Source organism: Simochromis diagramma, unplaced genomic scaffold, assembly GCF_900408965.1.
Source record: "Simochromis diagramma unplaced genomic scaffold, fSimDia1.1 OVJJ01000802.1, whole genome shotgun sequence".
Classification (NCBI taxonomy): Eukaryota; Metazoa; Chordata; class Actinopteri; order Cichliformes; family Cichlidae; genus Simochromis; species Simochromis diagramma.
Genome location: NW_024387492.1, coordinates 8,099,384 through 8,114,314, shown reverse-complemented (window position 1 = coordinate 8,114,314; position 14,931 = coordinate 8,099,384). Strand labels below are relative to the sequence as shown.

At 40.5% G+C, this 14,931-nt stretch overlaps 1 protein-coding gene across 6 annotated transcripts in view; it reads right to left on the bottom strand.

Moving 5' to 3' along the window:
- Positions 1 to 14,931, bottom strand: part of eya4 (EYA transcriptional coactivator and phosphatase 4) — a 50,410-nt gene that overhangs the window by 14,559 nt on the left and 20,920 nt on the right. For 5 of the 6 annotated variants that reach the window (XR_005694133.1, XM_040018515.1, XM_040018516.1 and 2 more), the window contains 8 exons: positions 13,430 to 13,479; positions 10,628 to 10,749; positions 5,833 to 5,916; positions 5,053 to 5,130; positions 3,855 to 3,921; positions 3,557 to 3,699; positions 1,166 to 1,309; positions 999 to 1,081 (listed from right to left, as the gene is read on the bottom strand). Coding sequence is in view for 5 of the 6 variants with exons in the window: in XM_040018515.1 (XP_039874449.1) it covers positions 999 to 1,081; positions 1,166 to 1,309; positions 3,557 to 3,699; positions 3,855 to 3,921; positions 5,053 to 5,130; positions 5,833 to 5,916; positions 10,628 to 10,749; positions 13,430 to 13,479 (771 nt within the window). In the remaining variant the exon portion in view is untranslated. The remainder of the gene's footprint in view (positions 1 to 998; positions 1,082 to 1,165; positions 1,310 to 3,556; positions 3,700 to 3,854; positions 3,922 to 5,052; positions 5,131 to 5,832; positions 5,917 to 10,627; positions 10,750 to 13,429; positions 13,480 to 14,931) is intronic. The other variant, XM_040018517.1, reaches the window with a different exon arrangement.

The following is a 14,931-nucleotide window of genomic DNA, read 5'->3' as shown; positions in this document are numbered from 1 at the left end:
AGATTTTACAAGTGTTCCCTCTCATGTCTCTAATCTTTTGTCCCTGCCTTTCTGTATTTTATATCTCTGAAACAATTAAAACCTCGTGCTGCTGCTTTTTACAGACCCAGTGGAGATGGACGTTTTTTATGAGTCAGCTCTCTAAACCTGTCACTACATCCATCTCCAGAAGTCCTTAAACAAAGCCACACACAATAAGAAGGCACAGTTGGTGTGTAGTCATACAGTGCAACACTTGTGCGCACGCTCTGAAATATCAAAAGGGGTAAAGGAAAAATGTAAACGCAACAGAGTCATAGAAAGTAAGCTTGTTTCTACATAGAGATTTTTACTTCGACTTGCATTTGTTTCCCGGAGACTAACCATGACTTCGACTTTACTTTGCTTACCCAACAAGATTAACCCTAACCTTAAACCAACTTAAATGTTGCAATTCATGCAACTGGATCTTGCTTCTTTGTCCCCAAAAGAGAGGCAGGTCCCCACAGTGTGACTGTTTAAAAAGATTTATGTCCCCACAACATGAGTAATACAAGTACACACACATACGCACACACTATATTCCCCCTTAATCCACCCACATGGGCCAAACCTTGACTTTCTTCCTGTAAACAGCCACATCTATCATAGTGAGACATTAAAATCCCCCTTTAAGCATTTTTACTACCACAATGCAATTCATCATATGGACATACAGAAATATTCAGACCATAACACTCTTTCACAAAGACTAATTGTCTGTTTCTCTCCCAGAATTTTCCCTGTTGCAAGGTTGCATTGTGATGATGAAAACTGCGTGGGAGCATGCCTGGAAAACCATTTCTGGTCTGAAATCCTAATGCAACTAATATGAAATTCGGATCCTTTTTTCCCTTTCTTTCTTTCTTTCTGCTTTGGAGACAGCATTATAAGATAATCACATTAAATGACAACAAAGAGCTAACACATTAGCTTCGTTTGATAGACCAACCTGTGTTCACAAATGCATGCGGTCGTACCTGCTGTGTGGCAGTGTAGTTGGCGGGGTTGGACACTGAGTTGTTGGTGGTGTAGAGGCCTGAGGAAGGAGTGAAACTGGAACCTGTTCAGAAATTAACCCCCCTTTAGCAAGAACTTAAAAACCAAAAATGTTTAAGTTAAATAAAAGGCTGTGTTATAAACAGACCTGGCATTGGATAGGGGGAGTAGGCAGTCTGTCCAGGCTGAGGTGTGGTAAAGCCGGGGCTGTAGCTGAGGCCTGTCTGCAGAGGAGACTGACTCTGGGCTAGGCCGCTTTCTGTTTTTATGCCGGGAAGCATCACACCGAGGTCTATGGCAATTGAAAAAAAAATAATGATATTAAATGTTTCAGCTTTAATTTGCAGAGTTTAACAAAAGTCTCTTCTTCCTCAGAAGACTTAGAGACTTCCACCTGCCACTGAGGGTGCTTAAGAACTTCTACTCCTGCACCATCAAGAGCGTCCTGACGAGAAACATCTGCACCTGGTTTGGGAACGGCACCAAGCAGGACAGACAAGATCTGCAAAGAGTGGTGCGCTCGGCTGAACGCATCATTCAATCAGAGCTTCCTGACCTGCTGTCCATCTACACCAAGCAGTGCAAGACTAAAGCCAGGAAGATTATGATGGACCTCTCCCATCCCAACAATGGACTCTTCTCATTTCTTTTTATTCATAATTTCTTACGTAAACTGTTATTTGCACATTTTAACTGTAAATTTCTAAGTTAAAATCTGCAAATTTTGTAGTAATCTGTAAATATGTAAATCATTTAATGGTCGGGCATTGCACAGCAATAAGCATTTCACCACATGTCGTACTGTGTATGGTTGTGTGTGTGACAAATAAAATTTGAATTTGAAAAGTATTGCATTAACTATTTACATATACATTGTCCCCAGTTTTAGAGGCTCGAAATAAACTGAACAAACTAACGTAATTTTAATTATAAGGATTATTTTTATAACTATAATCCTTTGCAGTTAATGACTGACTGAAGTCAAGATACTATGGGCATCACTAAATGTTCCTTCCATGCTTGAGATGCTCTGCCAGGCCTTTACTTCCACCACCTTCAGTTGCTGCTTGTTTGAGGGTCTCGCTGCATTCAGTTTTGTCATCAGTAACTGCAAAGCATGCTCTGATTGGCTGTGATCAGGTGACTGAAAAGCATATCCCATCAGAAAGAGTCTATTTTTCTTGCTTTCAGAAACTCTAGGTTGCTTTTGCAGTTCGTTTTGGGTCATTAACATTTGCACTGTGAAGTGCTGTCCAATCAGTTTTGCAGCTGAATTTGAGCAGAGAATAAAGCCCATAATACTTCACAATTCATCCTGCTACTTCTATCAGCAGTCACATCATCAATAAACACTAGTGACCCAGCTCCACTGGCACCCATACACATTAATCTCAGTTCCATGTGTCCAAAGATTTTTGTCAGAACTGTGCAGACTCTTTTAGATGTTTTCTGGCAAAGTCCACTCTGGCCTTCTTGTTCTTGAGTGTAACCAGCGGTCTGCACTTTGCTGGTCTGCATTTCCATTCATGAAGGCGTTGTTTGATTGTAGGCCTTGACAATGAAACACCTATCTCTGTGAAAGTGTTCCCGACGTGTTTAAATGTTCTGAAGTTGTTTTTCTTAACCACGGAAATAGTTCTGTCCTCATCCACTTTAGTTAGCCTCTGTGTTCTTTCAAGACTTTTGGTGTTGCTGAGATGGGCAGTAACGCCGTAGATTTTTAAGAATCTACCAGTGATTTGGCCACTGTCTCTCTGATAGCTTTATTTGGGCTTCCCTCACTTACATCAACATCTCTTTAGACCTAATTTTGACAGTTTTAATGAAGAATAACCAAAATGTAATATAAAAAACACTTTGAATCAACTCCACATTTTCATCTGCTTAATTTTTCATTGAATAACAAATGAATAGGCCTTACTGGGACACGAAACTGCTCAACAGTCAACTGCGCAATTAATTTTGAGCCTCTAAAAATGGCTGTAATTTCTAAACAGTTAATACAATACTTTTGTTAATTCAATTGAATTAAAGCTGGAAGTCTGCTCTTCAATCACATCTTGATTGCTTGTTTTAAAATCCAGTGCGGTGGTGTACAACAGGAAAAGTTACAAGAGATTGTTTCATCGCCTACATAGTTATTGATCTAACTGCATATTGTCCTCATTCTGCTACGAGTTCACTTTCAGTTCAGTTTATTCGAATCTTTGGCTGTACCCAGTTGCAATGATTGAATGGGTGAAAATATTTAATTTCTCCCCAAATAGAATACAGCATAATGAGTTTACTTCTAGTTTTTAAAGGGCATCCAAACCAGTCACTCAGCACAAACACATAAACCCAGTTGCATGGGAAAACTTAGGTTTGAGTTTGAACAATGTCTCCTACCACAAAATAATACCATATAAATAAGATTCCTTCTTTCACACAACACTTGCAGTTTAGTTTGTAAATCTTCGAAAAATAATATTTCGGCAGTTTTTGTATGGAGATGTGTGGGTAGAACTATGTGGCTTATTCAGCGTGTGTTGGTTCACACCATAGGTAGACAATCCGTAGGCCTGGCCTGTCTGCGAATAAGCAGTATAGACGGTTGATTGCTGCATGCTGCTGAATTGAGGTTGGCCGGTGTACGTCGGCATGGAAGGAGCTGCCGGCGTGGAGAGGATGTGAGGGTAGGGCCTATAAGAGAGAGGAAAGTGACAGTGGGAGTAGGTAAATTAGCCACTTGGTATATTATAGCATTTAGGAGTTATTTCGTTGAGTAAAATTCAACTTTAGCTAACCTTACAGAATGTAAACAAAGATGCCTGTTCAGTTTTAAAACTTGGACTTACTTGGATGGGTAGAGAGGGGGAGAGTACTGGTGGGCTGAACGAGGGCTGTAGCCGCTGCTGGTGATTACTAAAAACAGCAAAATAATCAAAAACAACAAGGCAAAAACATGTTACGGATGGTGTCAACTCAAATCTGCTGTTTTTCTGAGCATTTACCAAAACCACTCCTGAGCAGGACAATTCGGGGCCTCCAGCTTATTTGAGCCGAGATGCCGTTCCAGTAAACATAATTTGAAGCATTTTGAATGGAGGGGAGCCAAGTTCTTCCTTTAGAGATCACCGCAGTCCCTGAAACCCTTACAGTGGGCCTCATAGCAAAACACAATGTCTGTTTGTGGTCATTGAGATGTCAGAGCTCAGTACTGACAAACACCCTGCTGGGTTTAAACCCCTCTCTCTGTTTTGTAGAATGGCTTTGTGTGTGTGTTACAGTGTGAAAGAGAATGGGGGACGTGTGTGAGTCCAAAAAAAAAAGAAGAAAAAAGACAAGTGTAAAATGTCTCTGCCCCTCTCTTATCCCTCTGCCAGCCTTTGATGATGATGCAATCCAAGGACAGGCAATATTTCACTGGATTAAAGCTTTCAGCAGGTCTACCAGTGAGCTCAAATGGATGATGGTGTTTGTGTGACTTCTGTGCGTCTGAACAAAAACAGACAAGCGGAGACCAGAAGGCATTTATATTTCTGCGTCTATCTATGGCTGATTCAATTGTCAACTCACTGTACTTTTTCCCCCCATCTACAGTCTTACAGCAACTCCAAGTGCATAGGGATTTGATTTTTTCAAACCTACACTGTTTTTAAAACGCAGTGTATTCACCTGAATCACAGAATGTATATTATATATTGATCAGCTTTCTGACCACTATCACAGCTACTTATACAACTACTACTACTAAAAAAATAAATAAATAAAAGACGGTCAAAAGGTTAAACTCAAGCCTGCAAATTTAAAATTAGCAATAGCTGTTTTGGGGAAGCAAGTTAAAAACTAACTATAATCTATGCAAAATACACTTCTCCTTCTGGTTTTGTCACAAGTCCACATGCCATTATCCTGCCCATGATGCTTTGCAAATTCCTAGTCTTCCTTTTGGATTCTTAATGCTAGATTAATGAATAAACTCTGACTGACAGGTATGGACTTTGGTGTTATTTCTGAATTGTGTGCATATTTATCCAAGGGTCTGTGCTTTACCTGAGCCTGCGTATGTATCCAGGGCTGTGTCCCCTGTCGTAGTAACTGTATCGCTGTTGTTCAACGGCTCTGTTTTCACTTAAAGGAAAAGGAAAAGGTCAGTATTAGGGTAAAGCAGTAATGACTTCCCACAACACACAGACAGAAACAAACCTTAGTGGGTAAGAGCAGAAAATGTCCATGCAATTCCAGCATGTCAACTTAATGCTGCGTGCAGGGTTCCCATTGCAAGCGCTATTGAATTTCACAGTCTTTAAATGGCTCTCTATAACCACTATGCTTGAAGCTTTTTACTTCGTCATTGTTTTCTGATGCTATTTTTAAGATATGGATGACTTTGAAAACTATAAAATGTAAGTAACACATTCAAAAATGAATTAATGCAAAGTGATCCTTAGCAAATATTTGCGATTTATTGCCCTCCCCCTGCAAATTTATCAAATTCACCTCTTTTCAGAGGGTCTTTGGTAGGAACCCTGTAAATATACTGTAAAAATAAAAAAAATAAAAAAGAGAGAAAGAAACTTCACACACAGTAATAAACTGGGATGCAGAAAAAACAATGAAGATTCAGAAAGCAGAGAAAAAATTCACAGCAAACCAAAAATCAGTCAGAGCAACTCTGGCAAGAACCAACAAACAAAACCCAAAATAAAAAAACACAACTAACAACAAGTCAACAACCGTGGCTAGCTAAAATTAAAGAAAGGCATCCCTTATGCTTTTGCTGTATTGCTGTAATATTTTTGCTCTGGGATTCACACACATGCACCTCTGTACCATATTCCTTGGAGCCTGTGGCAGGGGATGGGCTGCTGCAGCCCAACAGCCAATCAGCCGTGTTAAGAACGGTCATGCTTTCACCTATAGGGGTGCAAGGTGGGAAGGTGATGAGGATATGACCCACTGAAAACCAGGTGCAGGTCAAAGGTATACGGGGTCACATGGTACTGATCTTTTCGTAGACATTTGCGTTAAATATAAAAGAAAAAAAAAACATTCCCGAAACAGTTATATTGTGGGAATATTTAAAACCCCATCATCTTGCTTTCATGTTTTCTTGCCAAGTTATTAAGACGGTCAGTAACAATTTTGTCTCTATGCTAAATATGAAGCTAGAGTAAGGAAATGGTTAGCTTATAAAACTGGTAGAACAGCTGCTTCCCAGCGCTCCAAAAGCTTAGAAACAAGATGTCAGTAAAGGCATATATAACCCCCAACCTGCTGATTTTTTGTACAGATTAAAACAAACTGATTTCAGAACTCTAGAGGTGCTGGTAGGTGGATTTTGTTACCCTTGGACAAAGCCAGATGTAATTTTCCCACCTGTTAAGTCTAGTTTGAGTCTTAAATCAAAGGTAATATATGCATTTGGGTGTAGGTCAAAATAACCCTTATTTATCTCACACTGGATTTTGGTAAGCCCTTCAATTCATTCTCTGTCTGAATATTTTTCCCTTTAAGTCATCCCATTTATGCAAACTTTCTTGTAATTGGCAGAGAAAAGAAAAATAGCTGGGTGAGTCAATGTGGTACGAATGGTTGTCTGTCTCTATGTGTTTTCCCGCGACAGACTGACGACCTGTCCAGGGTGTACCCTGCCTCTCACCCTAAGACAGCTGAGATAGGCTCCAGCCCAGCAGCGACCCTGAATTGGATAAATGGAAGAGAACGGATGGATTGGGCTCCTGTGCTCACATCCATAACCAGAAGGCTGTGATGACCATATTAAGGATATCCCTTCTTTATGATATCAAAGATCCAATAAAAAAACTTTCTGAAACTGAGCATGTTTCAGAAGAAAGAACTGATGCTGCCTCAATTGGTCACACAAAGTCACACAGCAACCCATGTAGTGGGTCTTCATGTCACTTCGGAGGAATTTTGGCCCACTCTTCTTTGCAGAATAGTTTCAATCCAACAACATTAAAGGGTTTTTAAGCATGATCGTCCTGTCATGCCAAAGAATCTCAATCAGAAGTCCAGACTATGACTAGGCCACTCCAAAACCTTTTTTTTCCTGAGCCATTCAGAGGTGGAATGCTGGTATTTCAAATCATTGTCCTGCTTGAGTTTCAGGGCAGGACTGATGGCCGGACATTCTCCTCATTCTCCAGAATTTTCTAGTAGAGAGCAGAATTTATGGTTCCATCAGTTATAGCAAGTCGTCCAGGTCCTGAAACAGCAAAGCAGCCACAAACCATCCCACTACCACCACCATGTTTGGCTATTGGTTTGCTATTTTTATGAAATACTGTGTTAGTTTTATGCCAGACAAGACAGAACTCAGATCTTCCCAAAAGTTCAAGTGTTGTCTCATCAGTCCAGAGAATATTTTCCCAGAAGTCTTGGGCATCATCAAGTTTTTTGGCAAATGTGAATCTTTGTGTTCTTTTTGGTCATCAGCGGTTTTCTCCTTGGAACTCTCCAAAGGGTGCCATTTTTGCCCAGTCTTTGTTATTGTTGAATCATGAACACTGACCATAACTGAAGGAACGTATGGCCTTTTAGTTCTTTAGATGTTATTCTCAGTTCTTTTGTGACCTCCTGAATGAATTGTCGATGTGCTCTTGGAGTAATTTTGGTAGCTTGACCGCTCCGGAGAAGGTTCACCATGGTTCCACATTTTCTCCATTTGTGGAAAATAGCTCTCACTATGCAGTCCAAATGCCTTAGAAATGGCAGTTTCCAACCAGTGACTTTAACTGATTCTAAACAGGTCTTAAATTTCTATAGATGGTGGCATGATCTGGGACTTTTTGAGGTCTATAAGCCCATTTCACTTTGTCATACAGATTCTGTTTCAATAAGTTCTTGATTCAACAGGTCTGGTAGTAGCCAGGACTGGTTGTAGCTAATGAAACTGAACTGAATTTTGGTTAAACACATTTAATCCCCGATTCATCCACAAAAAGGCACATTTAGATAGCTTGAGTTAGAGTGAGAAATATAAATACATATACATTCTGGGGACATGTGAGACTAACATTAATATGTCAAAGTAGAAGGATATGCGACTTTTAAGACAGAGCTATTTTATTATAATACATGACAACTGTATCTGCTTTAACAAACAGCTATTAGATTAATCTCCTGATATTTCTGTCTCTACAAATATGTTCTTGCTAAAGTCTCGAGCTATTCTTCTAATTAGCAGCTCATCTATCATCACGTGATTGCGCTTTTTAAAAGAAGAGGACACCTGTTAATCAGTTTATCATTCTACATAATGTGTTTCAGGGGCTTCTTTTCTCAAACGCCCATCACTAGCAACCATCTGAAAACTCAATTGAGTTCAGGACAACTTCATTAATCCCCTAAGGGAACAATACAATCCACTGGACAAGCTGTAATGAAGACAAATGAATTGCTATGGAGATGGCCTTTGGGTCTGAGCGTTCGCTGATGTCAGGTGAGGGGAATGTTGAGTATGTAGATTGTTTTGGCTCTCTGTGAAGCCCGAGCTCTGTCTGCTTAAATCATTAACTGTGAGCTCATCAAAAATGATTTAATGTGCTCTAATACAGTCTCGGTGTGCTGTTAGCCCACACTGAGCATGTGTGACTGCGAGTATGTTAACACATCAGAATGACTAAAATACAGCATCTCACTTTTTCCATGACATTATTATTATTATTAGAAGTGGTTTCCACCGCCTGGTAAATCAGCAATAGATCAAACGATGGCCCTCAACAAAAGCACCATGTCCAGGGCTATATCATCAAACTGTCCTGACAGAAATGGTTCCAGAGGACAGAGCATGAGAAAGTGGGAAGATCAAGGGTGAGAGGAGAAAAAAAAGATTAATAGAAAGAAGGAGAAACGCATACGGACTCAGAGTAAAGAAAAAGAAGAAAAAGAGAGGAGCGGGCTCACTGGTGTTGACATATAAGAGAGCAGTGATGCTTTAATGCTCTTGTAGAGGAAATAGTTTCCAGTGGGATTTTGAGCTTGCTCTCCAACACAGACACTTTGCCAAGCCGTTAGCGGAGGAGTGCAGAAGTGCTTCGCCGTGTGTTTACACACATTCTCCGGTGGTTTATTCAAGAACTCATGCCAGCTTGGAAGTGTGTATGCATGCATTTGTATGTGCGTGTGTCCCTCCATCTCCATAAATTCCTCAAAAAGTATTTATCTCTACATGCTGAAAGGATTTCTGACTGATGATTTTGCAATAAATTTCATTGCATTACATTTTTCTCATCAAATGCTCTTGCCTTAAGTGACTTTCAACATGTGCATTGGACCTCCTTTGGCATTAAGATTATATTAAAAAAAGGAATAAAAGACAATGAGTATTCTGAATGGAGGAGTTTAGACTTTCAACTACATTTTACACAACGTAAAAAAAAATAGAAATCAGTAAATTCACTGTTCCTGCATCAATGGCTCTCTCCTTTCTTCAAAGAAATAATTCACCCTTTAACTTTAATACATCATGGACCTTTATGCAGCATTTCAAGTAAACGTACATACTGGCAAATTTGTTTTCTAGCTTAGAGTTAGAAAGGACTAAGAGGGTCAGATTAGTTAGCCTTGAAACACGTGAAACTGTTGGCTTTTTTCTGTCCAAATGTAACCAATCTGGCTTACCAGCACCTTTTTAAGCTTAAAAATGAACAAATCTTGTTTGTTTAGTTCAAAAGGGAAACATATAGGTTTTATTTATTTATTTCTTATATAGTATATTTGATATTTATGTATCTGACATACCCCATGTTGGTGTTGTTCCTGGATAAACATTGCATCTGACGGATGATGTTGTCTGAGCAATCAGTTAGCATTAGCCAAGAGGTTAGCTAATGCTATAAAGAAACTATCACTTGTAGCAAAGCAACATTGGTAACCTAAATTTAAATCTAAATGTAACCCAAACAATATTTATCATATTGTATAAATGAATAAAGAAAATGCTTGAAATGCTTAGTATAAAATTCTCTTCTGGAACAAATGCTAACAAAAGCCCCCCCACCCCAACATTACAAAGCTATGACATCACAACATTATTGGTCAGCTGTAACGCTCATTCTGGACCAACATTAATATGACGATGTGGGAAAAGCATCCACACAGGGATATTGGGTCATGCCTTTGACTACAGTTGGCCATAGTCAGACAGTGGTTTTGTGACACAGTGGGCAGTCAATAATGCAAAGATCTATTGCAGCAGCATATCGAATGTCCTTTTTCATGGAAGAAGATTGCAAACAAAGAAAGATTCATATAATTTAACGTCAACCTTTATTTTGGAAAAATAAAACTTAATTTTTAAAATTCTTAGTTCTTTTTTTGTGCTTTACTTAAACTGGCATCTTAGAGTGGGAGGGAGCTGATCAGCTACTTGAAAGTAATGTGGGATGGTGGAGTAGCGTTGGGGTTGCCATGAGCCCATAAGCCCACTTTTTCTCAGAAAACAACTAAATCTATGCATTTGCCATCATATTGACTTCCTCTGGGAATGTGTGCAGATTTATTAAGCAGTCGAACACATTTTTTTCTTTGAGTTTCAGATACACAGCTGAGTACAAAATACTGGAGCCCCTAAGAAAACCTCCTAAAAATCCCATCTTCTCACCTCCTGTTCCATTGGTGGTGATAGACGGGCTGCCAAGGTTGTTCTTGTCCAGCTTGGAGCCTGTCGAATCTCCACCTCCCACTCGGTTATGAGGACTGGCTAGGTCCTGCATTTCCATAGACCTATTTGGGGAGAGAAGATGGCAAGGAAAAAGAGGTAAACTCTCTTCTACTGTTATGTGCTGTATGTGCTATTTAATGAATAGCAGATCAATGCCAATATGTTCTCACAGGTGGGAATTTACATCGACCATACATTATGTTAAGATCCCACTGTACTGTAGATCCTCACAGACATAAACTTCATACTTCTCAGCACCAGTTAGCTTACATGAGCATGTGTTCAGAGGGGCTACACCTTGTATGTGGGCCTGCTGGCTCTTTTATGGTGTGGCGGTATGTGTGTGTGTGTGTGTGTGTGTGTGTGTGTGTGTGTGTGTGTGTGTGTGTGTGTGTGTGTATATAAATTCTGGGCTCCAATACAAACCCACAGCCTGCCAGCGTGCTTTAGTTTTACAATGTGTTCCACATGCATGACTGGGACGAACCAGCACACAAGGTGGTAATGGTAAAGTGAGAGTGTGTCTGCGTGTGTGCGCGGATGACTGGAAGTGGAAGTAAGTAAGACATGAACAGAGTGCAGATGCACATAGTGGAATAAAAGTCTGCCTTTTGTGTATTACAGTTTATTGTGGCAACAACTGCTCTCTCTATAGGCTCTATAACCCCTAACTAAGAGGTAAAAATCCTATTAATACATTTTTATAGTTCTAGATTTCAAGAAAATGTATATTAAATACTTTATTCAGACTTTTCACCACTGTTACCACAAACCCACGTTTCAGTACATTCGGACCAAGACTATAGTTTCATGTTGAATCGGTCTGTGTGTGGACAATACTTCTTACGAATGTGTGTGTGTGCATATTTCTGAGCACTGACTCATGCAGCCCGCAGGTTGGTCACACTTGTGCTCTTGTGTGAGACATCAAAGCCAGAAATGACAGAGATGGAAGAAGAATAAAACAAATGCGGGCCGCTGCTGCTCGGTGTGTGTTTATGCGCGCACGTGTGTGTGTGTGTGTGTGTGTACGAAAAGAGAGCGTGTGCATCTGTGTGGCGGTCTGGCAGAACGCCATCTCAATGCTATGGGCAGATAGTATCTCCACACATGACTGCAACCCACAGTCGGACTGACGGGTATAAACATATAGCTTTCAGCAAACGAGAATGACCCTGTTAAACAGTGCAAAATGGAGAATGCGTGAAAGATAAACACTCTAAATCAGCTCTCTCCATTTCGGTCAACTCTTCTTTTTGTTTCCTTATTTACGGCTAAACACTCATTTTGTTCTCCCGTTCATTGCATGGACGTCAACGACAGTTTACGGCGGACAAAATAAACGAGCCAAGTCCTACCTTCAAACAAAGGCCTTAAGTGTATCTGCTACACAAGGGAAAAGTTAAGAACTTTCACAGATTATGTTGCCGCCACCACTTCGTTTCCCACCCCCAACCCGCATTTTTTTTTCTCTCCATCATGTGCTTAAACCCCTTCATCCATCCTTTTCTTTTGTCTTTCAACAGCAGGAAATGATTCTGTCTCCCCTTCTTGTTTTTTCCTCTTTTCCCTCTGTTTCACTCCTCTCGGGAGGCGATGGCAAGAGTTGTGGTGTTTCATAAACTCTTCTCTGGTTTTCACATCATGGCTCGGTCATTGAAAAAATATGCTCTATATTACCGAGATGCACGGCGCGTTTTGTTAAATTAGCAGATTTAGGCCTGTAGCTGGTTGTTTTTGATTTATCCACTCCTTTCCCCCCTCTTAACTGAATAAGTTGCAGTATATAAACAGAAGCCCATTTCAGAGGATTTTTTTATGCAAGAAAGTGCCTTCTTGTCAATTCCTTCTGAAGGCAAAAAAAAGAAGAAGAAGAAAAAGAAAAATAGTTAAAAGCTGCAATGCAGCTGTTAAGAAGTATAAACTGCTTCATCAATAAGCTACCAAAGGGGGACAAAAGGGGAAAACAGGTAGTAAGAGAAGAATGGCAAAGCTACAGGATCTTGGCATGCAGTAAGTCAAATCTCCAAATTGTCAGTTTGCAGCTACTCTGTTTCTGCAATTTAAGCTATTTCAGACTAGGATAAGTAGTTAAAGTGGATAATTAAAAAAACAAAAACAAAACTGTCTACATTTGCCAGCACTTCAGGCTATCAACAGCTAACTAGACACAGCATGCTACAGCAGTCTTTTGACACTGTAAAATTTTTTGACTCTCGATGAAGCTCCCAGCGCACAGTTTTTGTGCTGATGTTAATGCCTAAAGCTTTCAGTTGATCGTAGAATTCCCAAGAGGGGAGGAATTCCACAAACTGGAGGGGGCATCGTAGTACAGAGACAGACAGACTGCACTAAGGGTGCTTGATTTTCCTGAATTCAAAGATTCAGAGGTGTAGCATTTTAGTGCATATAGTTGATTTCCTAATTTGACTAATTGATGTACTGACTGTGTGTAAAGCACATTCCCTTTTTATTGTCTGTTTGATCAAATCAGTATATCTTTTCCTCTTTGTGAGTGTGTGTGTGTGTGTGTTGTGTGTGTAGGTGTGCAGTTTTAGGACACAGAGGTCTTGGGGAAGTGTTGATGACCTCATCACTGCTTGCAACTGCAGTGAAACCTCACCTCTCTGCACCATGACTAAAGAACTAGGACGGACACACACACACACACACACACACACACAGAGTTCTGAAAAAGCACATTCTGTATCTCACATTATGCAAACAGACACATGAGCGTACCTGACGTCTGAAGGGTCTGGAACATGAGATTCAGTGTGTGATTTCTTTACCTGCCGAGACAACAGAGGAAAGGAAATGTTATTAAACACACACACACACACACACACACACACACACACACACACACACACACACACACACACACTTCATGAGAAAACGCATTTAGTGTGTCATAAACGAGCCTCATAAATCAGTTTGTAAACAGGACAGATTATATTAGTATTAACACCGAAGTGGCTAACACATTTAACTAACAAATTAAGGTTTGCCAGTTCGATCCTGGGGGGAGACACAAATCCCTTCGGGCTTGCGTTTGGGAAGGGCATCCCGCATAAAAATCTGCCAATTCCAACATGTGCCACTACGCCTGTGCCACGACCATGTTAATACGTGAGCAGCTGAACACAGATCTTTTTCTCTTTTTTTCATATACTAGAATCATCACATTTTGAACAACACCAAATACAGAGAAAATTCTGCCAAGGAGGCATTAAAAACCCAAATCGCATCATCAGTTACCTCAACGGGAAATTACATCACATTAAATGTGACTTACAAATGTTCTCATTTTCAAATGTTAAATGTTTAAAAAGAAATAAATCAGGACGTGGTGTCAGTAGCTGTAGCCGCCACTGTGACAGAAGTACTAACTGGCATCTAAGTGACAGATATTAATTTTCCCTTGTTCACCCGTGACCCCACTCCAGCTCACGCTCAAGCCTCATTTTCAACCCTTAAAGAGTTGAAAGGTCACGGCGGGGTCATGTTAGGTCAAAGCACGGGGTTTAGTCTTCGCCGTTAAACAGGTCACCACAGACACTAAAACAAGCCTTAACTTTTTTTGTGTGGGTGGGGGGACATTTGGCCATGTCAGTTAGTGCGCTGGAACTTTTTACTTCTTCACTGATTTAGGGAAGAAAAAAAGAATCAAGAAAACACTCTTCAGCCGCAAACTTTCTCCCTGTGCTCACACGCAGGCTGTTGCTGTGTGTGAGGGTATGTGCAGCTAGACTGCAGACCAGTGGTTCTCTATTAAAATTCCTCTGTCTTATTTGCAACAGGAACTAATTAGAACAGTAAATGCAGGGCGGAGCCAGGGCCAATGTGTACCAGCTGCCCTATAATCACTGTGTCAACACACTGCTGAGGTGTAGGGCACGTGTGGGGTGCCAAAGACACACACCCGTACATGGAAATTCGCATACAGACGCACACCCACACCAAATTCAAGCAGTCATTTGCACATTATCGCAATCACAGGTAAGTATACAGAGAAAGTGCATGGCTAAGCAGACTCTGAACTCCAGGTATGTAGACATTTTAATATTTATGTGTGTGTGTGTGTGTGTGTGTGTGTGTGTGTGTGTGTGTGTGTGTGTGGAGAACACACTGTGCTGTTATGGTTCTGATTAGAGGGTCCTGCTGTGAGTGAATAAGAAGCAGCACTTAGCTGTTTAAGACGGGGTTCAAAGGTTAGCCGGTGCCCTAGTATGGATCACTTT